Genomic DNA, 26507 nt, shown 5'->3' with positions numbered 1-26507 from the left:
GCTCATTTCAAATGCTCAGGGTAGGCAAGCAGAGACTTTGTTCCATTTGTCTCATGTCATGGACTCAAAGTGAAGAACATTCTCTAATCTGTTTTTAAAACTTCTGGGATCAAAGTGTAATAATATTTTCTGATCCAAAAATTGCTTTTAGCAGTAAATGATAACAACTGGTCATAGTTCAGTTCCCTTTCATAAAATGAGGATAGGAAAGAAGAGAACTTAAGTATTTGGCTTTAAAAGAGTAAACCCCTTTATGAAAAAGAAATCTGAGACATTTGTGCTCTTTTTTCTTTTTAAGCCTTTATTCTCATCCATACAATTTTCTTTTTCGAGAACACTGGAAGCAAAATGCATCAGGCCTTAGAAGACAGTCTCATCAGCCTTCATAGGGTTATCTCCATCCCAACAGTGTAATGAAACTAGTCCTGTTATTAATTGCATCCTCACTTGGCCAAAGGGTTCACCATTCTGAAATGTGATTTGAATGCCCATATCCTTCCTAGGCCTAAGCCTCTCTCTGGTATTTTGATAAATAAACATTTCATGGACTGGTTTGGCTCAAACTCAATGTCTTAAACAGTAGAGTCTACATAAGGCACTCATGCTGCCCCCTTTCTTTTCTCTGTCTCTGTCTCTGTGCTTCTCAGTCACTATTCTGACCATTCCCTTTTGTCTTATCTCTGGTACACTTTAACTGTGTTTCCTTGGTAGCCCTTTAAGTTTGCAATTCTTGCTTTATATTTAGGATACCCTGTGATCATAGAATTAAAGCAGGAAATTAGAAGGTAGAATAAAAATCTGCCCCTAAGAATTTAATAGAGAAGCATTTTACGCTGAATAAAGAACATTTTTATTTCTAGTTTTAAGAAATGTTTTTGAATATTTTCATTTCGTACCAATATCATACCCTCGAGCACTCTTCATATTTAATTACCGTTAGGCTGGGCTGGGCTTGATAGCAAGATAAGCACAAGGTTGGTAGACAGAATTAGGGAACTATATCAAGGTTTAGAGTACCAAGGGTCAGTAGTAGCCCGGTCACTTCCAGCCAGAATATACACAGACAGGGAGGTCAAGACAAGTCATAGGTCAGAGCAAGGTAGACAAACTGGGAGATCGTATTAGCATCCAGGGCCCATGGGAACAAGAGAACCCAGAATCTGGGCCTCTAGGACACCAGGAAATACATCAACATTAAAGGGATGAGATCAGAATTGGCAGAAAAGGACGCTGGAACCAGGCAAAGAGGCTGAGTGGCGGGGGGCCCAGGGTCCAGACAAAGGGACTAAGGGTCCTGGGTAAGGAAACAGATCACTGGGGAGTCAGTGCAGGGCACAGCATGAAAGAAAGGAGTTTGCCACAGAGCAACCTCATTTGTTTAGATTTTTCTTTTTAATTAATAGACTTTTTTTTTTTTTAAAGAGCAGATTTAGGGTTACAGAGAAACTGAGCACATAGTACAGAGATTTTTGCCTCGCCCCCGCAGCTACGATTTTTAACGTCTTGCGTATTTGTGTGGTCTGTCAGTTACAGTTGATGAACCAATGTTAATACATTACTGTCAGCTAAAGTCCACCATTTACATTAGAATTCACTCTTTGTATTATATTGTTCTGTGGGGGGCTTCAGTGGTAGAATATGTATAACATGAAATCTATCATTCCAACATTTTTTCCGCGTACAGTTCGATGGCGTTAAGTGCATTCACCTTGTTGTGCAGCCATCACAACTATCCATCTCTGGCACCTTGTCACTACCCCATAATGAAACTATAGCCATTAAATGTTACCGTCCCCACCCCTAACCACTGGTAACCACTGTTCTGCTTTCTGTCTCTGTGTATTTGACTGTTTTAGGTACCTCGTATAAGTAGAATTATGTAATACTTTTCTTTTTTGTGCCTGGCTTATTTCACTTAGCACAGTGTCTTCAAGGTCCATGTTGTAGCATGTAACAGAATTTCATTCCTTTTTAAGGCTGAATTAAGATTCCATTGCCTGTATATACCACATTTTGTTTATCCATTCATCCGTCAATAAACACTGGGGTCGTTTCCACCGTAGGGCTGCAATGCTACTGCAATGAATGTTGGTATACAAATATCTATTTATAATTCCTGCTTTCAAGTCTTTACACCTAGAAGTAGAACTACTGGATCAAATGGTCGGTGGGTTTTTGACTAATGCATAATGTCTTGTATCCACCATTATAATATCATAAAGAATAGTTTCACTGCCCCGAAAATCTCATGCTTCAACTCTTCATCCCTCCCCATCTTTGCCTCTGCTTAAATTTTAATATGCTCCTTCTGTGAAGATTTAGTTACTGTTTATATTCCTCTTAATATGGAACTTTCAAGTACAGATAAGTAGGATCCCTGGTATTGGTAGAGTTAGTGAAATCGGTGATCAAGGTTGTCAGGAAGCAAGAAATTCTGATAAATTGTTTTTCGGCCCTTAGGCTTTTAGATTGTGAAAGTTACCTGTACAGTAAACAGAGAGGTAACAAATACAGAGCTTTAGAATACATGGGTTTCAAATGAGATGTTTTGTAGGGATACAGTTTTGTAATTTATCTGTTTATTCCACAGAGATTTATTAAGCATCTGCTATATGTCAGGCCTTGCGCTAGATGCTTTCTGTGGGAATTAAGATGCCATTCACGCACGCCAGAACTAACTGGTCAGCTTTTTGACTCAAAGGGACTGTCGTTGTGCCCAGTGCTGTCATTACTGGGTGCTTTGTGTGGCTGTTTTCCAGACTTGCCTTGCTCGGATTACCATTTCTCTATCTTCTCCAGTTGCTTTCTGACCTAAGCTTTTCCACTATACTTTCTTTGTGCCAGTGACCATTTAAATATAACAAACAAACAAACATCTACAGGGATATAACGTGAAGAGGAGAAGGCTGTGTCCTTCAGGCGGCTGTGTTCATGAAAACAGTGGTCTCCACATATTTCTGATTGTTCTCCCCCATCGGGAGGAGCATATACCTCCTGATATTTTGTTCATTCATTTTTAATACACGGTCTGCATAATGTCAGTATATACATTATTAGTGAAACAAAGTTATTTTTCCCCTCATTTTTTAGACAAAAGTTAATTTTAAATAAAAGTTCGAAGAGTTTGCATACTGGGGTGCATGCATCCTACTTTGAAAACCTGGGCTGGGATAGCTAGCTGTAATATTTCTTTGCTGAGCCGAATAGCTAACCATGGTATACGACTGCAACATGGATTCTGTAGATAAAGCTGAGGATTCTAACAGCTGTAAATAGACAGGTGGATTTAATTAGGGGAAGGTCCTGGCGTCTATTTCGTAGTCACTGTGCTACTCAAGTGTAAGAACTCCATGTGCATTTGCAATAGAAATAGCATATTGTGAAAAACTGAGATTTTTTTTAGATCAGTCAGATATTAGCCATTCATTTCTCAGAGTGAGAATTTCAGATTCTTTCCATTATAGGTTATTACAAGATATTGAATATGGTTCCCTGTGCTATGCAGTAGGTCCTTGTTGTTTATTGATATCATATGCGGTGGTGCATATCTGTTAATCCTAAACTCCTAATTTATCCCTCCCCCCGCTCTCCCCTTTGGTAACCGTAAGTTTGTTTTCTATATCTGTGAGTCTGTTTCTGTTTGTAAATAAGTTCATTTGTATCATTTTTTAAGATTCCACACATAAGTGATATCATATGACATTTGTCTCTCTCTCTCTCTCTGACTTCCTTCACTTACTATGATAATCTCCAGGTCCATTCATGTTGCTTCAAATGACATTATTTCATTCTTTTTTATGGCTGAGTAATATTACGTTGTGTATATATACCACAGCTTCTTTATCCATTCATCTGTCGATGGACACGTAGGTTGCTTCCATATCGTGACTATTGTTAATAGCGCTGCTATGAACATTGGGGTGCATGTATCTTTTCGAATTAGAACAACCAGTATTCTTTAAACACCCTGTGAGTGTTCATATTACCAGACTCTGACCATTCACTGTACATGATACTGTATAATGATTCCATTTGGTATCCATAGTCCGCACTTCCTGCTGGTTTTGCTAGATACTTTTTAAGCACTTTAGTCCCCTGTGGCTGCACCATCAGAGAAGTGTAAGTGGTTGTGACTCAAATAAAATAAAATAAAATATTACAAGATATTGAATATAGTTCCCTGTGCTATGCAGTAGGTCCTTGTTGTTTATTTATAAACAACAAGGAGCCAAATAAAATCCATGAACAACAATCCACTAAAGGTACTTTAATGGTACAAACTTTTAAATGAATCATGAATAGTATCCTTTCTGTGTAGTTGGCTATTAGGGGTCTGGAGGGGCAGATAGACAGAAGGAGATGAAAGAAACGCCTAAGTTGCATTTAGTGTTTCCAGTGTTCCAAAGCCTGGATATAAAAGAAAGATGAGCATTCCTACTTAATTTATCTGGCTAGATTCCTGTGCCTAATGGCTGCATATATACCATAAACACTGTGAAGAAGCAACCATGGAAACACTTGTTTTCTTCTTGGGCTAAATTTACTCTGGGTTGAATATTAACACAGTGCCTGGCAGTACTTTAAAAGCAAAAATAGCTTAAGCGTGACTCACTCTGAGTCATTTACTGCTAGTGTGGCTATACTGCCTAGAGCTTGACATTGAACAAGTTGGCAGCCTGTATTGCTACATTTTTTTCTAGGAACTCTGAACACATTTCATTCTTGTGAATTCGCTTGTGCAAGATATTAAATAGAGTAATATGTTTATTTTGTTTCAAAGTCAAATGAATTTGAGAATGGTGAAACTAAAGTATTTTTCTTGGGCTTTCTGGAAAAGCCAGATTCTCAGAATTCTCCTGTGGTTAAGGACTTACTTTATTTTATAAAAAATTATTAAAATGTCATGGAGGTTTTGTTTTAGATGCTTGGGCTTTTCTGATTGAAAACATCAGACTGCCATGAAAATCATTGCAAAAAAACAAGCTTAAGTTGTACCAAGTCGGATTCATTAATTTTCCGACATTACTTGACAAGATGGATTGTGCCATTCAGAAAGCTTTTTCTTTTACTTTTTCTTACTGCTTCTTCTAAAAAAAAAAAAAGTACGGTGAGGCATGCAGCCTTGGAGTTGAGTTGGGTGTATGACTGTAAACTTCTCTCTTGTTATTAAAGGTTATATAATGGGAAGTTCATTGGTTTTGAAAGGCAGACCAAACCCACCCACAGGATTTCTATTGGCCCTTTAAATGCATTGCATGCCTTTCCCTGGGTAACCCGTGTGGTTGAGAAAGGAGTGACTGGCTTGTTGGCTCACTGCAGGAAAGCCTCTGAAGGTTCAGTTGATCTCATCTGGGCTGGGGTTAGGAATGGCTGGGAATCTAAAACTATATGTATGAGGATGGTTTTCCCTTGATGTTGCAATCTTTACTTTAACATGTTTTTGTGTTTAGTTTCTGGAGTTGCCTAACAATATAATTTCAATTGAGGCTTGGTTTCAGCTCTTTTATTATAAACTGTGGGGAACAGGATTTTTTTTTTTTTTTTTCTATTTAAGGGCACTATCACCATGCCTTAGGATTTCAATGATTTGTATAGAAAGACAGCCTAAAACCAAAATGAGCCTAAGCTAATGGTTGATATTTGAAATTGTTTTACCATAAAATTCTTACATGAGGAGATGTAACTCTGGCAGAGAATTTCAACATAGTTGCATAAATGGTGCTTCATATTACAACTTGTTCTGTACTTGACTTCATTGAAATTAATAAAAGGACCTCTTTCAGAAGGATCTGGTGAGTTAGCATCATTATTTAGGAAAAAAAAAAAAAAAAAGGAAAGGACTTACTCATAATGTATCCTGTGTTGCTAAGTTTGCAAAGTTAGCTATCTCAGCCACACCCAAAAAGCCCTTTCAGAAGACTGAAATCCACTTATTCATTTATGCTGGCTTAGAATTTTCTTCCAAGTAAAGTAAAACGTAAAAGAGCTGAGATCGATATGAAATTTCCCTGAGATACATAACGATTTCATGAAGAACTAACATTTGGAAATGGAGTTGCTGCCAAGTCCTGAATGTAATAATGTAGTTCCTTATTCTGTGGTTAAAGAGATCCTTTAAAGCAGGGCTTCCCGACTTGGGCCTTATGGGTGCTAAAAATATCCCCAAGGTGCTTTTTGTACCCCAAAGGCGTACCATCGCCCTGCCCTAGATCTAGAGGAGAGAATGCCAGGCCTGCTATATAGCCTTCCCTTGTGTCTTGGTCATGTGGTCCCTCTGCTGCTATATTTTGGCGGCATATAAATGAGTTAGTGATTTGTATGGCTTGAAAATTAATTCAGCAAGGTTTAGGTAACCAGCCCTTTCTGGGTTGTAAACTGAAAGGGCCTAGTCTAAATGAGTCTCAGCACAGCCCAGTAGCCACTCTGTTATTATGCAGTTACATAGATGTGTCTTTTTCCATAGAAATGTATTAATTAAAACAACATAAAGACTTCGCTCAGGGTCTAGCATAAAGTAGGCACTTACTAAAAGCTCACTAGATCTGAATTTATTTATACGGCAAATATTACAGCCTTATTTGATCCACAAAGCTTTGTTCCTTTTCTTTCATTCATTCCTGTACTCAGACATTTATGATCTCTTATTATATGCCGGAAACTGTGAGATATTTGACACAAAAAATTAGTAAGCCTTCAAGAAGTACATTCTTAACTTGGAAAGGCAGGTGTACAAGTTATTAAATACATTAGTCATATGCTTTTTTTTTTTTTTTTGAATTCTAGGTACAAGGATGTTGTTACCTTGCAGTAGTAACATTTTTTTTTAAACCAGAGACAATCATTGACCTTCTTTGAGTATTCCCTGTGTAGCCAGCCCTGTTCAAGGTGCTGTGAGTTGGGTGGTGGTATCATCTCCATTTTACAGAGTAGGATATTGAGGATATTGAGTTGAGCAATTTGCCCAACTTCATATTCGTGATTCAAACCCAGAAAATCTGGCTTCAGAGTCCATGCCCTTAGCCATTACGTAAACTGCCTCTTGTTGACTGGCTTTGTTGAGGAAAAAGAAAGAACTCTTTAGAAGTAGGAGAAAACGGGAAGTCAGCACACCAGTGATGATATGATCTCTTTTGTGAGATTTTTTTTTTTTTTAATTAGTGATTGTTTTGGAGTACTTTTGCTAAAATCTATTGCTAGAACGAAGTGGCTTCATAAGTGGGCTACATCTGAGAGAGGTTGACTGCTTACCCAGCATTACCTTTCTTAGGCTATATGTGCTAATCCCTAAAATGAGCTGAGTCTGAGAACCTAATGTTCTTTCACATTACCTCAGAGACTAAAATCAGCTCTTAAACCAGTGTTGGTTTCTGCCGTTCAGAGAGGCACCATGGGGCAGTGCCTGGAAAAAACTCAGCTAACAGGAAAGCCTTTTCCTTCAATGGAAGGCAGTGCTGCTTCTCATCTTGCGGCTCTTTTAAGCTCTCTGACAACCTTCTTCTGTCCCTTCAACTCCATTCACCTCAAACCCAACAATTCCTTTTTTATAGTCAACACTACTAACCAGTTATTCAGAGCCCTGCAGCTCTTGTTTCTGCCTTGGCTTTGTCTCAGTTCCTGAGAGCTGCCAGAGAAGTGGAAGAAGTAAAAACCACCGGCCCACCCTGTTCTCATAACCAGTAGTTTGCCCGCATCCCCTACAATGCAGGGTCTAAAGGTACAGTGAGGGAAGAAGTTTCTCCAGGGAGGTTCCCGATAGTTAATATTTGTTTCATATTGTGCTTTGGGGTACATTTGTTTTTATTTAGTAAGATGCTCCCTTTCTTATTTCTTGGTACATTTTACAAGGAAGTGTTCTCTTAACATGGGAGCATATCATACGTATTTGCTGAACAGAGCTGTTTGCAAGGACACTTGAGTTTTCACTAGAGAGGGCACAGCCTTTGGCAGTTGTAAACAGGTTATCATACTGTTTGGTGAGGTATAAAATAACACACCTTAACTAGGGATTGAATGCATTTCCTGGTACAATATTAGCGTTTTCTTATTTTTCAAGTAATGATTTCCAAAAGATGATTTTTTCATAGACTTGTTCCAGTTTTATCAAAGTATATCCTTCAGTCTCTGAAGTTGCCCCCACTCAGCACCCACATATGTAACACTTTATTTACACTTTTGATTCAGTACAACCTTTATATTTATTTGTAAAAAAGAATACATAAAATTTTCTTCAAGAAAATCAGGATCAAGCATTTTGTCTTGAGCTTTTCCTTGGCACATTAAACTGACATATTGGGAGTCGAGGTGATGTACTTTGGAAATAAATGCATTCCTACCCTGAGGACATTATGATTTCTGACTAAATATTCTCGTGGCCCAGTCTTTGTGTGTTCTTTGTTTGAAACATGTCCGATCCTGACGTTTTAAAATAACATTTTATAAAGTTGCCAGGAAAAGAAGGTGACCATACAATTATCAGAGAGTAAATTCTAATCATGGGACATTCGCGTGGGTCGTTTGTAATTGAAGACAGTGCATCCTTTGTGATTGAAGATAGTGCAAATGAGGACACGGGGTGGCCAGGAACAGAAAGTAGGGAGGTGAACAGCTGCTCTCTCTATGCTGTGTGCCCCCTCATACCTGCAGCTGGGGTCAGTTCTAGATGTTATCCTCGATGCTTGGGGACCTTGAGGGTTTGGGAAGCCAGTTTGGGCATTGCAGTGCACTCTAGTGTTTTTCTAGGTTTTCACTTCCTGGCTCCTGGAGAAAGGAATACCACTTGTCGGAGAGGGAGTAGGAGTGACTCTTGAGAATAAAAGTGTGGTTTTGGAAGTGAAGTTGAGGGGGGCGTAGAAAAGAGGGAGAAGCAGAGGAATAAACACGAATGGGGGAGAAACTTTAGGGAGGAAGACAGTGGAGAGGAAGAGACAACTTTCTCTCTCCCCCTTCCTCCTCCCTCTTCAACAATCTGGTAATTTCCACTTTCTCCCTTAGCTTCCTCTTTTCCCTGCCCTTTCAGTGGCACTGCCCTCCAAAACTTGTTCTCTCCTCCCTCTCTCTCATCTATTTGTGTCCTTCCCAGTCCCCTGTCTTCACCCGCTCACCCACCTCTATCAACTTCCTTTTAGTGGCCCCCTCCCACTTTGCAGAGGGGTCCACCAGGGAGTGCCGCATTCACAGCCACAGCTGGTGCCACCGAAATCACTCAGGGGCTCTTTTAGAATCAGCCTTTACTACCCAGCAAGCCTAACCAACCTTTCAGGTTCCCTTCACGTCAGAATGAACCCCTGTACTCATCCTCGTCCGTCTTCCAATCGGGTTGGACAGTCTCCAGATCTGTGAGACGCGAGATAGGAGAGGACCTTCCATGTCCTAGACATTGAGGTAGAGGTCTCCTTAACGGTGTCCGCATGGGTTCTGCAGGTAACCGTGAGGAAGCATGGGGATTTTCCCTCATCTGTGGAGAGGGTGACTACAGCTCAGACAAAGCAAGTAGCACGGCTGACAAGCGGCTGAGCTGGAGCCAGCCAAGTCTCTCCCCCCTCCAGAGCTGGTGCTTTGCTGCCTACTGAATGACTAGTCAAATGTTTACTTACTCTGCTTTCTGTTTAGAATTAAGGAAAACTTTTCTTAATATCTTTTTCTAAACTACAGCATTAACTCTCGGTGTTTGATCATGTCTACACAAATATGTTGCAATTAATATTAAGAAGCAGGAGGTCTTTTACTGGGCTAATAACTTTTTTAGTATTTGCAAATCTGGTTAAGCTTTAATTAGAATTTCTTGATGTTCAATCCTTTTGAAAACTACTTTTCTAACTCTACAAATGTATGGGTTGTAGAAAATTTAGATAATATGAAAGACTAAAAATTGCCTGTAGTCCCACCACTTGGAGATAACCACATATTAATGTCTTCTGTATTTCCTTAGTCTTTTTTTCTTATAACATATGTCCTTGCAAGTTTGGGATCCGTTTTGTGTTCTGATTATTTCACTCAGTATAGTGTGAGTTCATTAAGTATTTGAAAATATGATTTTTAATTGATGTCTAATATTCCATTTATGTATGTATCATGATTTTCCTCTTTGAATCATTACCCTCTGTTAATATTCACTCACTAGTAGGCTGTCAGTGGATGACAATTGATATTATCAGTTTTAATAGTTTAAAAATAATATCTTGTTCTTTGAGTCTGAAATGTCAAAAATTTACCATTTTTAAGTCATTTCTTTCTTGTTTTTAATTTATGTATTGTAAAGATTAAATAATAGTATATTTTTCAGGTAGAAGTTGTTTTCTAAAAATTACTTCAAAAGTTGAGACAAGTGATTGGTGTTTTGTTCTGGTAAAAATTTACTCCTTTTGGAAATGTTGTGATACATTTATTTATTCAATCGGCAGACCTTTATTAAATCCCTTCCAGTACAAGGTGTTAATTGCTGAGAATTAAAAGAAGAAAATCATGCTTTCTGCCTTCAAGAAGCTTGTAATTCATGCAGGTAACATATGTAAACATAATTTTATATTTAATACAAATATAATAGTAATATTTTAATGCAAAGAAATAAATACAAAAGTAAAGCTGTAAGCAGCATGCAGGGAGAACATGAAGGAAAAGTGGTTAATTCTGATCAGTGGAATAAAGGGAAGACTTCCTGGAAGAGTTGACATTTGAGCTGGGCCTTGAGGCATGGGTAGAATTTCACTTGAGACGGCAGTAAAGGACATATGAGGCAGAGGGTGTAAAATATAATCAGAACCACAGGGGCCTGAGAGCGTATGTCATATTTGAGGGAAACATGTCTTGCAGATGGGTTGGTGTGTAATGTGCCAGGGTCGTGGGGTCAGGTGTAATGGGAGCGAGGCAGAGGGCAGTAGAAGCAGCGAACCTAGAGCACGAAGGGATCAAACAATTGATGATCGATTAGTGTGTGTCTGGCTCTGTGTTACGTTCCTTCTCAGACATAGATGATCTCATTTGATTTACGTAACAGTTTTGTGAGCTATTAATATCACCATTCGAAAATGGAAATAAAAGGTCAGGAAGCCTAAGTGATTTCCCCCAAAGTCACAAAGCTCGTAAGATGCAGGGCCAAAACTCAAACCTAGGCCTGAAAGTCATGCTTTTTCCCCCCACTACTTTCCTAGGTTGAGCTAAGAGTATAGAAAGTTGTAAAAACCACATTCCAGTGTTTGGAATATTGTGTAGGTAGTGCTTTTTTTCTTTTCTTTTTTTAATGAGTGATATTATCTGACTAGTGAAGATACTTCTAGTGGCAGAGCGAAGAATGAGTTGGAAAAAGATATTGCAAGAAGTGAGGCAAGATGGAAGACTCCTGCAGAAATCCAAGCAAGACATGGAGAAGCTGAGCTACTGAAGAGGTGGTAGAAATGGAAGGAAAAGAAGTGGAAGAGATTTTGAGAAAGAATGTAAGCCCTTAGTAGACTGATGGTCTGAAGGCAGTGAGGAGGCCTAAATTAGATTAGTTGTCTCAACTTTTTAAAAATCACATACTCTAAATAGTTAAATACTTTTGAGCATGAATCCAGTATGAAAGTTTTAATATTTAACCCCCTCTCCTGTGGATTTTTCTTGTGCATACTCATTTCAGGGATCACTGGAATTAATTAAGAAGAATGGGTGTTCTGGGAGGTTGGCAGGAGGAAAGAAAGGGTAGAAGCGAATTAAGAGTTTGGTTTTGGACATGATGGGTTCAAGATGCCTGAAGTAGTGCAGTCCCTTGAAGATGCTTCATACAAAGTTGGAAGTGAGTCCTAAAGATTATAGAAGGAGAACAATACCAAGCTTATGTTCTGGTGGTTGATTGTTTTAGTGTTTTATCATTTGATTCTCAACTAAATATTTACAGAGTTTTGAAACTCTTATACTTGGTGGTCTAAATTAAAGAGTATTCTTAAAATAAATCTTTTGTGTAGTCTAAAACATGAAGGTCTTTTAGACTGTAGTTCATTCACCTATTTAGACTTCTTAGAATATTCAAAGGTATCAACCCTAAACGTGTCTTCCAAACAGAGAGATTCATCCAAAGCTCAGAATGTCTTTACAAATGGCTTACGCTTTTCAGTGACTTTCTCAAAACTATAATTCTCATTTCCTTCTGGCCATCGCTCTGTTACTGAGTTAATACCTATAAGGCCTAACCCAGAATACTTTCAATTTACTAAGACCCTCCAGTTATATGATTAAAGGCACAAATGCTGGTTGATGTTTTTGGTTTGGTTCAGTTTGGTTTGATTTTAATTACGAATACGTCAGCCAACAAAATCTTTTATCATTGATATTCAAACCATGTTTCTCTCTGGGGAAGTAGGGATGAGAAACAGCTGTAGTTCCTCTACATTTCATGAAATCCAATTAACTTGCTTCCTTTTGTCTATTTTCTGCTCAGTGTCAATATCAGTATCCTTGATGAATATTTATTGACTGCCCGAGGAATAGTAGCACTCCTGTAAGCTGAGCACATGCTGATGTGGAAAAGCACCTTTTCTCTTTTATTGCTTATTGGATAAAAGGCACAAAGGACTTGCCAGACTAGGTCAAGTTCACAAAATGAGTCTTTGGTGCATTTGGGCAAAATAGATTCTCAGAACAAGTACCTGAAAATGGAAACCTTCCTATTGGAGGAAATGACAAAGCAAAATCAAATTGATGGGTCTCCCTGATCTTGACCCTGTCTCTGTTAGACAGCAGGGGGCAGCTGCATGAGATATTAGTGCTTTTGCTGCCTCTTCTCTTCCCTGAGCTCTGTACACAGCAGCTACACAACTGCCTGGACGGACAGCAAATTTTTGAGACTCTGAGGTGCAAGATTAAGGCCTTGAACAAAATCACAGTATAGATTTGTGGTTGATAAAAATTACAGTACTGATTTTACATCTCACACATATTATCCTGGTCTCTTGTTTTTAAGTCTTTCTTCCAGAGAATTTTTGAGAAAACAAATATTTAGGACTGTTAGTCACAGAGTAAACCTTACAGTCTCAGGATGTTTATAGTTGTTTTACAGGTAGTAGCAGGATGATCCAGTAGACAGCAGGTGCTGTGCCACATAATGAAGAGTTAGTAAATATGAATGAATGATTGCTGACATCCCTTCAAGAAAACAACTTGTTTCTGTAGCTTTTCAGTGAGTTCACAGTCTGTTGCTGCTTTGTATTTGGCCAGCGTGCAACAGCACAATTATTGTAAGAGCAAAGTGATTAAAGCCTCTTAAGACCTTTGTTCTGGTTCTGCCATTTTAATATTGTTAAGTACTCAGAGACTAACCTCTTTCAGGCCCTTTTCTTTCCCTAGAACAGTTTTGTTTCTTTTTGTGTTGCCACAGAACTCTGATCATACTCATCCTGACACTTTTGCACACTGTAGGACACACCCACTAATGAATAATGAAATGTTCTAAGCAGCAACCCAATTGTAAAAGGTCGTGACCAGGATTTTATTTAAAAAGAAAAGATACTGAATAGGGTAGATTAAAAAATACCACAGTGTGAATCATGTATAGGAAGAGTAGTGTTTCATAAAACTTCTGTTTCGCTTAAACATGTTTGTGTATCCTGGGTTTGTAATGTAAAATGTATTTCTTACTGTAGGTCATAGTTAAAATCCTGTTTTGAAAAACACTTCATTGTAGCGTGAATCACATCGTCATTTAATTGTTTTATAAATCTGTCCGCTTGAAAAAAGGAATCGCATTTTCTTTGTCTTTTAGTTCCTAATACCTAGGACAGATCTGCCTGACACAGGTGTTTAGTAAATGTTTGTGGAATGAATGAAAGAAAGAAACGAAATTCACTTAACTTCTCTGAGCCTTGTATTTTTGATAAATTAGAATGTTACCCGCCAGATCTCAGAGTGTTAGTGTGAAGAGCAGCTGAGATAATGGATGTGAGAGTGCTTTATGTAAGTATGATGTGCAGAACAAGGATTATTATCTGGCATAAATTTTGTTATTGTTGGGCAGATAAGCCTCAGGAACTCTTGAAATCTTAAATCAGTGTTCTAAAGATGACATATTTATTGCAGTACTATTAATAGTACTGTATTATCCCTTTTTAGGTAAAAAGTTAGGAGACAATCTTCAAAAATTAAGTATGTGCCTTTTCTTTTTTTTTTTTAAACTTTTTATTATGGAACTGTTCAACATACAAAGTAGACACAGAAGATGGGCTTCTGTGCACTCAGCTCTACCTTCAACCACGCGGTAGCAGCTTGAGCCAATTTCGTTTCATCTGCATCCTCTCCTATCTCCCCCTTGCCACGTTACTGTGAAGCAAAGATGCATTTCTTTTCTTCTCTCCCATTCCTCTCTCTTCCCCCACCCTCCTCCCTCTTTTCTTTACCTTTTCAAGTATGTAGAAATATTCTTAACATTCTTTTAAAATAGAATCATTAGTACCAAGCAGTGCAGGTTGGGAGCTTAGACTAAAGTACTGTGGTACCGTGTGTGAATGAGCTATTCTCTGACAGGAACTAGCAGGTAAACAAGATATTTTATTTCCCAAGATTTTCATACGATGGTGACCAACTCCATTGCAAAACAATGATCACATTCCAGAGTTGTAAGTAGTTCTGGAGGCTTAGTTACACAATCACCAACTCTGTCATCTTCCTCAGAAATGTGACCTTACAGCAAAGTAAAGAGTCTGAAGTATGACAGGTCACTTTTTAAGTTTTTTGAAGTTTTGTTTTCTATCATGTAATAATCCTCAAGCTTTTGACCTCTAGCTAGGCAACAAAAAGTATCCAGCTGAAACTTTTGGAATACTGTTAAAACTATAATAAACTCTGCTTTAAGACTTACAGCCCAGGGTTATAACATGCCACTCAGCAGTTAAAATCTACTTGGAAGAAAAGAATTTTTAAAGCATCACTTATATTAGTTTATATTGATCTTTTCTTGATTTTCATAATTTTGTGATTTGGGACTTAATATGATAAAAATACAAATCCACATAATTCTAAACCCTAAAGATATTTAATTCTGTCAAATTTTATTTGCCTAGAATTTTTCTTCCTTAAAGTCAAATGTAGAGTTTGTTTTGATTTTGAACAAGGTATTGCTAAGTTTTGCCCACTGCAACCATTGAATAGTCAGAAACTTTGCATGTCTCAATTGTTTTGAGGTTTTTATGTGTTCTTGAAAAAATTTTTCCAAAATAAAATGAATATAAATGCACTTTTATTTTAAAGTATTTCAAGCCGTATTTGTACTAATACAAGGAGGTTGCCTTACACCCAAGTGGGGAGGGTTGTGGGTTGAGAGTGACAGAGAGATGGAGGAGGTGAAACTCACATGGTAAGAGTGTCACAACTCCAAAAATGTTGTAGATGGCAGATCTAGGTCAGTTTCTATCAGGGACATCACCATTCTGCCAGTCTTCCCTGATGGAAACCAAGAAGTCGTCTTTATCTTTTCCTCTTTCATTCTCTACATCCAATAAATAGATCGTTATTGATTACTTATTTAGAAAAATCTCCTGGCTCTATCTTTTCCATTCCCACGACCAGGGCATCAGTTCTGATCTTTATCAATGTACATCTGGACAATAATAGCATTTGAGAAGAAATGAACTGATCCATTTTGACCATGCCATTGTATGTACATTTAATTCTTAAAACAGTCCTGTGAGGTAGGACAGTTATCTGCATTTTTCAGATTGTGTAAACTGGGTAAGCTCTTTCAAGTATATGATACTGCTAAGCAATCTCCTTGCTCTGAGTCTTTCTCCCCCTGTAATGCATTCTGTGCAAGAATACCAAGATGGTCTCCCTAAAATGGGACTCTTAATTTAATAACTTACTTAGTAAAACCAATAGTTACTGATCTAGCACTTTACAAATTACCAGGGATGTTTCACGTTTGATTTCATTCTACACAAACTACTCCATGAGGTTAATAGTATCTCATATTACTACTTCATAAAGTAACCTGTAAAGACTTCTGTTTCCCATCAAGCCAATTTTAAACTCTTAATATTAATGACGTTCCACATTTTATGCCCTGGCTCTACATCCATTTAATCCTACCTCTCAGTGTAAACTGGAGTTAGCTTTAGCCAGGTGAATGCACTTCCTTACGGTCCTCTCTGGGTGCCATTGTAATTTCTCCCCTGATGTCTGCTCACAGCACAACTCTTGTTCACCAAGCCCACTTTCCCCCCACTCCTGCCCTCTAACTTAAACTCTACCAGTCCTGCAGGACCTATTTCAAGTCCTACCTTTTCAAAGAAGCCTTCCCCAATAATGTCTGTCTTCCTGGCTGTTTTTAGTTCTTGATACCCTTTGTCGGATATGTTTGCCCTTGAATAGAATTTAAAAATTTTCCCCTAACTATAAAAGTAATATATGCTTCACGTAAAAATATTATATAGGATATTTGAAAGTGAAAAGATCACTCCTGGCTTCCCAATTCCAGTCTGTAGAAGTAACCACTGTAATGTGTCTTTACGGTCGTATTTCTGTGTATAAGCAAGAATATGCACAGGCACATACACACACACACACACACACACACACACACCTATTTACACACATGGAGATAGCTATAGATTTAGATACATTTTATGCACCTACACCATCCTACAGCTTTTTTTTCCCCACTTAACAATATATCTTGGAAATCTCTTCATGTCAGTGAATATAAGTGATTTCATTTAAACATACCTCTTTATTGCCTCAAATTGTTTCATGTCAAATTGTTTTATACATATACATCTCATCTTCCCTCGCAAAAAGAAAATGGAAACTCCTCAAGGGCAGGAGTAATTACACATCCATTCTCTTTTCCATTCCTTTACTCTTTGGTCTTTGTGCATTTATTGCATATTTCACTATTCATGCTGTGGGAAATCCAAGATGTTTACTTCTCATAACCCCTAAGGAGTTAGGATCTAGTAGATAAGAATCTACATTTATACATAGAACCTGTAACACAGGAAGAAATTGAGAAGTGACACCAATTTTTGTTACTGGAAATACGGCTAAGTTATTTGAACAATTATCTTGCTGAAAATTATTGAAACTGTTGAGTATGTATAAGAAAACATCCTCAGAGCAGCAAAGGCCTGAAAATCTAAGGAACCATAAGGAAAAGCAAGAGTTCAGCGAGAGTTCTTTAGAGAACTAAAGCTGCTTTTACCCTGAGGACATTTGCTGATCCAGGCAAATTTGGACTTTGCCTGCCTCGTGGGTAGTAAAACTACACAGAAAGCTTGTAAATGGCTAACATAAAATTTAGCGTAATGATTTTGGGGGCAGTGCAGAGTTTCTGGGGTACTCAGAATTCTCTGTTTATTGAGCTGGTGGGAGCTCTGTGGGGTAATTTATTTTTCAAACTTAGCGTATTTGTTTTGTGTACTTTTCTGTATACATGTTATAATTTATAACAAAAAATTAAACATAAAAGAACAAGTTATAAAACAATAATATGATCTCACACGTGTGTATATTACATAAATGCATATGTGCATGTGTGGGTATATTATATAAATAGAATGTGTAATATATAAATTTCACGCATTGATAAAATATAGAAATTTATGTTTATGTGTAAAAATATGTGTTTTGGGGGGATGCAAAAGTTTGTGTGTGTGTACGCTTTTCAAATACAGAGAAAAAGATGTGAAAGAGTATTCTCCAACTACTGAAGACAACCTTGAGAGGTAGAATAGGGGTGGGGAAGAAGCGAGAAAGGAACTTATTACACTTTGTGCTTCAAACCACTGTTGTTACATTTTTAAAATAATCATTATTTAGTATTTTTTAGAAATAGATTTTTAAAAAAATATGGCTTCTGTCTCTGCCCTTATATATAAAAGTATGCTTTCCACCAGGCTCCATACCACTTGACAAAGTACCTTTTTTTTTTTTTTTTAAATGTCTTGTTCCTTTGCTAGACTGTAAGCTCTTAAAGGGAACAAGACAATTTTTATCTTTGTATTTCTTATATCTAGTTACTCTTGGTATATAGGAGAGGATCTATAAACGCTAGTGAAAAATGAATGAAAAGTGTACCTTAAGAAGAACTTAGGACTGTAGGTGTCTAGTAGATATGTTTCCTTAGAGGCTCTTGTTATACTTTTGAATATTATTTTGCATCTGGCACAGCAGTGGGCGTAAAGTTGGCACAGTGAATACAGGTCGATTTGAATTTAACTGACACTTTGTGGAACCTGTAGGCAAATGTGGAGTCCGCCATGTGGTGCCCCTCTTGATCCCAGAAAGCTGGAAAATGAAAATACTCTCTGAAAATTAAACTAAGAAATGAACAGCTAATAGATTAAAGCCAAGAGAGGCAATGTGATCTTACGAGACATAAAGACTCCTTGGGCAGAAAGATTTGACTGCAACCTAATTGAGGGTATTGACATCTTTAAAACACACAAACATATAAAATGTCCATCAGAAGAGCATTTTCTCTGTCTCCAAAGCAGAGAAAAAGAAAAGCTATTAATGTAATTGTCATGATACCTAACAAAGCACTGTCTGACCAGTAGCACCTGCCAGGTTGAGGCAAGCATCCAACCTGCCTGGCAGGTGGATAACCCTGTGGTACAGAGCTGCAGAGCCTCATGCCATTTTGCACTGGAATCCTGCCTAATTAACTCCACTTGCTCTGCTTCCATGCGCACCGAGCTTCCCTCTGGTAATTTGCCTTCCCAAGGAGATAATTCACTATCAGGCTGGTACAGACTGATGCAGATTCAGTACGCCTGATTCTTCTGTTGTTCACTGTAAATAATAAAGTCGCCTTCTTTTTTTAATACATCAGTGTCTTGTGAGTTTTGTTAGCATGAGTCTGCATTCCTGGGTCCAGTCAATGAGAATCGGGTATCAGAGTCTGCAAGGCCCATCAAGGTAAATACTACCTTGTGGGCATCTGATGGAGCGGACTGCTGGATTTCCCAGGTGATGCCCATCCGTGTCGTCTTGCTTTATGTTCCCTTTCCATTCCACACTTCACCAGAAAAAGTCTTCCCGGAAGTAACATGTTAAGAACATCTTAATAATGTACACATTTCAGCTAGAGTGTACCAAATAATACTATGTCAATGACAGTAGACCCTTATCCTCTGAGTGAGTATTATTTGTTTGGTTTTGTAAATTTCACACCTGTATGGACGAATGGAATGTATACTGTAGATGTCACATGGTGAGGACCCCCAACACTCATTTCCAGTTCTGGCTTCACAGCCTCTTCTGGCTTCACTTCTGGCTCTCATCTCATTGTCAACATTGATCCTGGCGTCATACTCAAGTCACTTCCTAACCTGGGTCTCTCTTGCAGCAGTGAAACCTAAAGAAGATGGAGGACACAATGATTTCGACCAGATTAAGGATAAGGATGCAAGTAGAGCAGGCAATGAACGAGGTTATAGAATTTTTTTCTTCCATTCTCATCTTTCCCTCTTTCCTCAAAATAGTCCCAGTAGCATTTGAAAGGGTTTCAGAATCCCACACACTGCTATGGAAAAAATAAAGCACAACTTCTCAGTGCCATGTTCCGCTTACCTATGAGTATAATGGAATGTAAACCAGATTTCAATAAATCATTAACAGCAGTGTCTTGCCAAAAAGGATATCAGAGTAGATAACAGGGCAAAACTCAACTACCACTCTTAAGTGAATCCTGGAATTTTTTTTTAATTGATTCTTGCATCAAATAAGTACACGGTTAGGTGGGACTTTGATAAATGGTAATTTTTCTCCTTTCTTTCCTATTCCTCCCCTTTCACCCCAACTTCCAGCCAGAATAATTGATCACTAAATTTCACCATAAATTTATCAGGAATGTACCCAGAGCAATCCCCAGTTATCAATTTGATTCAAAATAATATATCTTTTATTAGTAGATTAGGACCTCACAAAGATTTCAGATAGCACAGGTAAATATAGAATCTTTAAAAGACTTATTTTGTACAAACTTGGTTCTTTGAAACTATTGTTTTGACAATCACAGTTTTGTCCATTTTATACAATGGAGTTCTGCAGCAAAATAAGACACTATTGGATTATTGTGTTAAATTCATGAGGCTCCTGTATCTGTATATTACTTAGAGCTGTTCTTGTAGACTGATGTTAAATAGTATGGGGATGAATTGCTTTATAGGTTTGTGGGCCATTCCTGATTATTTAGATGCTGATTAACCAGTCAATGAACTCTTCAGGCCTTTTGACCAAATTCACCGTCCTCTGGCTTTCATTTTCTTTGGGTGCAAGATGATGCTAACGAGGAAAGGGTCCATTTTTCATACCCATGTGAGCAAAGTTTGTTTCACAGCCAGAGACAGCTTGAATGAAAGATCAGGTTTACACTGTGGACCCTACGGTATCGGAAGTTAGGCTGGGTAACATTGGAACACCCAAAATCAAGCCTATCATCACCTCTGAAGTACTTGTCCTACTTTAGTAGATTAGTAACAACATCTTATGATATGAAAGTTTGCATTTTCTAAAGCAAAATAGGCAGTATAGTATGTTATATGCTGATATGTGGAAATCAGCAAAGTGCATAATATCTTGTCAAGATTCTTGCAAATTTTGAAGTGCATAAACTTTATCCTAAATAAAGACAAAGGAATAGAGTGAGTCAGAGAAAGATGGTCACCTGAATAGTAATGAGCGTTTGACCTACTCCTCTCCCTGCCCCTCTTTTCTCATAAGCCCAGGCCGCTGCCTTCCTTTTTTCTTTCTTTCCTTCTGTTGAAGGTCAGTGTCTAGACAGGAATCCACTGGACAGAACTGCAAAGACAACTAGAGTTGTGGGACAGAACTATCCTGAAGTTAGGCAGCATTATGGCACACTGAAGATGCAATTTTCAAAACTCTACAGATATCTTCAGACTTTGACATCCTTTGTGATGAAGCCCTGACCTTTCACACGCTGGCTGCGTAAGGACCCTGTATAAAATGGCAGAGTAGACAGAATTTCTTTTTCATTCTCTGTTCTACCTTTCTAAATTCTTTTTCTGGCATCCTCTGGTTTTCTTCAGTCCTCCTGCAGCTGTCTAACTTCTCTGATTCTTGTCCCTTTTCAGTAAAAGGTTCACCATAAGCCTTGATATCATTAAGTCAGTCTCTGTGTATATTTGTCTGTGTTGTGTGTATGTATCTACATTTTGTTTTTGTTCATTTGTAATATACTTTAGAATATTCCTTTCTAACCAAATAAACTCCAATGGTAATATTTCTTAAGTTTCTAGGATTATTGACTCTTCAGGCAGTCTGAAAGTTACCCTCAAAAATGTATATACACGTAGAATGTTGGGTGCAATTTCATGGTGTTCATGCCCTCTTCGTACCTATTTATGGATCCCAACTGGGTTCAGAATCCCTGTCCCATGATGAAATTCCAAAGTTATCTACTTGCATGGTCACTGGTGATATTTGAAAATACATTCATTCACCAGATACTCATCGAATGCCTACCCTGTGCCAGGAACTCTGCAGGGCATTGAGGTACAGTGAACAGGACATTGGCGCACCCATCAAAAGTTACAGTGTAGTTGAGGAGACAGACAAGTAAACAGACAACTACAATACAGAATAGGTGCAGCAGCAGGGAAAGTACAGGATACTTCAGAGAGCACGTAAGATGAATGTTTAATTCAGTTTTGGGGCATCAAGAAATTCTCAATACAATGATACCTGAGTTGTTCTTCTAAGTAGAAGGAATGCTATGTACAAAGTCAAGAGAATTATAGACTTATATGCCTGTTGAGAACTTTGCGTTTGATTTTAAAGGGCCTTAAGTTGAGGGATGGTAAGTACTGCTATAACTGAAAAAGATAACTGACTGTAGCATGGAGAATGAGTTGGGGGAAGCAGGACTGGAGGCTAGGAGACTTCAGTAGTAACCAGTAGACAATAATAGTGACCTTAACAGTGCCGGTGAAAAGAAGAGGATGAGTTGAAAGGATATGAATTAGAAACCACAGAATTTAGTGATTGAATTCATTCCTTCAACAAATATTTGTTGTGCTGCTGTGTGTTGGACACTCTGTAAGGTATGGTGGTGAGCTGTAGAGACACCATCTCTGTCTTCAAGTCTAGTAGTCATGACCTCCAGGCTTCTAGATTGGACAGCTCAGTGAATGTTGATGCTGTCCTCCAGAGATGGAATAGACGTGTCTCCGACTGAAGGTCCCTAGACAGAAGTTGCTTCTTCAGCTATAAGTGCACCTGCTGAGATCCCAGGATGTCCCTGCAGTTGTGAATTGCTGTGTCTAATGAGAGATGTAACTGACGGTAGAATGTTTCCATATGAACAGCGTTCGGGGAGAGGCTTGAGAACCACTGATAGAGATGACAGTTGGAGTCAGGAAGTGGATGAGATTACCCAGGAAGAGTGTATTGAATGAGAGGAGAGGAAGGGTGAGGATTGGACCTGGCAAAACAATGGAGAAAGAAGAGGAACCCAGTGAGAAAGCCAGGGGTATGTGAAGTGTGTTCCAAGATGGAGCCAGTGGAACAGATGGGAGGAGGAGGAGCAGTATGGCAGCAGCAGTCAGCAGCAGGGTAGGCTTCTGGTTCAAGATGATGACCTGAGCTTACAAATTACATTTCACACGTTCACCACCGCCTTAGCTAGAGGGAATCATGAATCTTCACATCACAGGTAGCCAGCAAAAAATAATGAAATTTTATGCTACGTGAATTATATCTCAAGAAAGCTGTTATTAAGTGAAGAGAATAATAATGATGAAGAATTCAATCTTTAAATATATTCTAACAAAATTGTTGTATTTAAAAAAAGAATAAACTATAAGCATCACATGTGTGCGGGCGGGGTAGAGTGGAGTGAGGGAGAAGATGTTATCCACAGAAGAAGGAGAATACATTTGTATCCAGTTACCTGGTAGCACTATATGCAAAAAGCAACAGAGCATCACCTTAGACATCCAGGGGAAAGGGTTGTTACTCAAATTTTACAGCCAGCTGAGGCATCTTTTCTTGAAAGGGCATCAGAAAGGTCATCTTTGACATTGAATGATTTGCGGAATATCCCACTCATGTACTTGCCCTGGAAAAAAGAAAATTATGCGAAGACATGTAAGCACCAAATAAGTAATTAGCAAGAATAAAGAACCTGATAAGGGGAAGAAATGATAGCAGGGTGTTTTTTTTTTTTTTAAGTGGTAGGGAATTAATTGTGAATAAGAGTTGTTAATATAGTAGTAAGCCATAGTACTAATGATAAAGGAGTCCTCAGAAAAGAATAATGTAACAGACTAATAATAATGGGGATCTGCTATTATAAAGTGTTTCAACAATTTGGCAAGCAGAAGGAAGATGGAAGAGTGCAAGGAGATTTCAGAAACTTACTTTCTTATTGGCATCTATTAAGAAGTACAGGATATGGTGGTGCAGTGGTTAAGACTCCGTGCTCCCAATACAGGGGGCCCGGGTTCGATCCCTGGTCCAGGAACTAGATCCCACACGCATGCCTCAACTAAGAGTTCACATACCACAACTAAGGAGCCGGCGAGCTGCAACTAAGACCCAACACAACCAAATAAATAAATAAATATTTTTTAAAAAGGAAGAAATACAGGATAAAGAAAGTAAAGTCAAGCAGTACTTGAGTAGAAAGAGGATGAATAACTTCCGAATCAATTGGCTAAAAATGAGGGGGAAAGCAGAAGTTTTGGAAGCATAAAAAACAATATAGTTTTAAATTAAAACTGAACTTACTACCACACAGTGACTACGCTGTTCTGTTAAAAGACAAGGATTCGCTTTTTTAAAAAAATCCAACCATAATATGATCCTGAGGCACACCTTTAAAAGGAAAAATGAGAGGTCTATAACCATAGATGCAGAGGGAATTTTTAAAAAATAGATTTGAAAGGAGTAATATGTTTAACCTTATGACAATTAAATCTGCAAAATGAATGACTGAAAATAGATTTAAAACAAAAAATAACCAAAATTGACTCAAAATGGCCAAAATTGTGAATGACGTTTACAAAAAGAAGATTAAAAGAAAGATTCTTTGCTCCCCAAATGTGCAAATCCTAGACATATTTATCGTTAAATTCTGTCAGATCTTAAAGGAACGGATATTTTCTGTGCTAGTTAATCTATTTTAAAGCATGGGAAAATGCGGAACATTTCCCAGTTTATTTTAGGAAACTAGGATGACTTATGACCGAATTCCACGTTTTGTCTTTTTCTTAAAAGTTAAGAACACTTTCACATAAAACTAGATATATGAAATCTTAAGTCAAATATTAGCAAATAAAATCTGGCAGCATATTGAAAGAACTGTACATATGATAAAGTTGGATTTGTTTCAGTAATGTAGCATTTATCATTAGAGAATCAATTAATTAGTAATCATGTTGAGGTCAAAAGAGGAACGCCTCTTCCAGCCATTTATTTCTATGAGCCAAGCATTACTCTGGTGATCCAGCAGTGAACCGAAGTAACCAAGCCCCTTTCTCTGTGAAACATAAGTTCCGCTGAGGGAACAATAAGAAATAAACAGACAAATATTGTAATAAGCACATGTAAAATTTTGGTGTGCGATAGATTTTCAAATCAGTGGGGGAAAGTTGGCTTATTCAAGAAAAACATTTGGAACCATTGATAATGTTTTAATGACACTACTTTAAATCCAAAGTTTATATTTTACATTAAAATACATTCCAGATGAATTGAAGGTTTTAATGTTAAAAATTGAAGCCAAACTATCAGAAGAAGTAATCAATGAATATTTATATTGCCTCATGTTCTGTTAGACCTTTTCAATCATGTCAGAAGGAAAAGTGCTTGGAAAGATTAATGAACAGAAGGATAATGTCGCTCTGTTTCTGAGACGACAAGGACAAAAGCAACTGCTTCAAACTTGCAAACATTCAGCAAAGCATAACATTTGGAAGATGTATTTGAAAGTTTTATATACAAAAAACTGAAAGTTCAAGGGGTAAAACCCAACATTATTACTTAATACATTAAGTTTTTGCAGCCAAAGTCCAGCTGTACTAATAAGACTCACGAACATTTTTCATGTGCTTCTTGCAAGCTAGATGTTGTTCTGATGCTTTACGTGTATTATCTTATGTAGTGCTCACAACAATCATCTGAAATAGGTACAGGTAGTATTTTACATATTTTACAGGTATGGATGCAGAGACACAGGAAGGTCTTAGTAGCTTGCCCTAGAGCACCCAGCTAATAATTGGAAGAATCAGCTTTGCAACCCAGCCTAGGGCCAGCGTCTACTTTCCTAACCATTATGTTGTACCAAACACGTCTCTTAATTTTCTGATTTATTAACATTATCAAAAAAAACAGATTCAGGGAGGAGATAAATTTAACTTAATCTGTGTGAAGAATAAATTTGGATGATAGCTTTTCAACTCACAGCTGAAAATCCACTGGGAGCTTGTGAGGAATACTTTTCTCACATATATGCAGTCTGTGCTGGAAGGTCTTTGTGGCAAGTGTTTAGAACTGAAGTTTTATTCAGTTGCCAAAATAACTTCCAGAAAAATCACTTTGAAGAATTTTTGCGTAAAATATTTCTCTGTTTACTCCAAAACAAATTAGTGGACTTTGAATGTCACTCATTTCATCCACATATATTTGCAAGGCTGGTTTTTCTCCATCCGTGACTATGAAAGCAAAGTGGTTTGATCAGCATGGCCCACGTAGAATTCTCTTTCCCACACCACTTAGGTTAGAAGGCAAACATTTTCATCAAGCTGGAATACTCAGTGCTTATGTTGATCAGAGCTTTTAAGCAAAAAATTTTTTCCCTCAACATCAAACACCCAACCCAACTAAAAAATGGGCAGGACTGAGTAGACATTTTTCCAAAGAAGACATACAGATGGACAAGAGGCACATGAAAAGATGCTCATCACTAATCATCAGAGAAATACAAATCAAAACCACAATGAGACATCCCCTCACACCCGTCAGAATGGCTGTTATCAAAAAGACAACAAATGCTGGAGAGGATGTGGAGAAAAGAGAAGCCTGTGCACTGTTGGTGGGGTTGTAAACTGGTGCAACCACTATGGAGAACAGTATGGAGGTTCTTCATAAAATTAAAATCAAACTACCGTATGATCCAGCAATTCCACTTCTGGATATTTTTCTGAAGAAAACAAAAACACTAGTTCGAAAAGATATATGCACCCCTATGTTTATTGCAGCATTCTTTACAATTGCCAAAATATGGAAGCAACCTAAGTGTCCATTAGTAGATGAATGGATAAATTACATACACACACACGTATAATGGAATGTTAATCAGCCATAAAAAGAATGAAATCTTGCCATTTGCAACAGCATGAATGGACCAAGTGAAATAAGTCAGACAGAGAAAGACAAATGCTGTATGATTTCACTTACATGTAGAATCTAAAAAAACAAATGAACAAACATAACTAAACAGAAACAGACTCAGATACAGAGAACAAACAGGTGGTTGCTAGAGGGTTGGGGTGTGGGGGGATGAATTAAATAGGTGAGGGAGA

General features: G+C 37.9%; 1 protein-coding gene across 15 annotated transcripts in view; it reads left to right on the top strand.

Annotated features, from left to right (window-relative positions):
* Positions 1 to 26507, top strand: part of NSMCE2 (NSE2 (MMS21) homolog, SMC5-SMC6 complex SUMO ligase) — a 222642-nt gene that overhangs the window by 100178 nt on the left and 95957 nt on the right. For 3 of the 15 annotated variants that reach the window (XM_082363137.1, XM_082363147.1, XM_082363138.1), the window contains exon 5: positions 19307 to 19390. The exons of the other annotated variants lie outside the window; for them this stretch is intronic. In XM_082363137.1, coding sequence (XP_082219263.1) covers positions 19307 to 19390 — 84 coding nt within the window. The remainder of the gene's footprint in view (positions 1 to 19306; positions 19391 to 26507) is intronic. 15 annotated transcript variants of the gene reach the window in all.

Source organism: Balaenoptera borealis (genome assembly GCF_965194805.1).
Source record: "Balaenoptera borealis genome assembly, chromosome: 17".
NCBI lineage: Eukaryota > Metazoa > Chordata > Mammalia > Artiodactyla > Balaenopteridae > Balaenoptera > Balaenoptera borealis.
The sequence above is the reverse complement of the archived record's forward strand: the minus strand, read 5'-3'. Positions and strand labels throughout refer to the sequence as shown.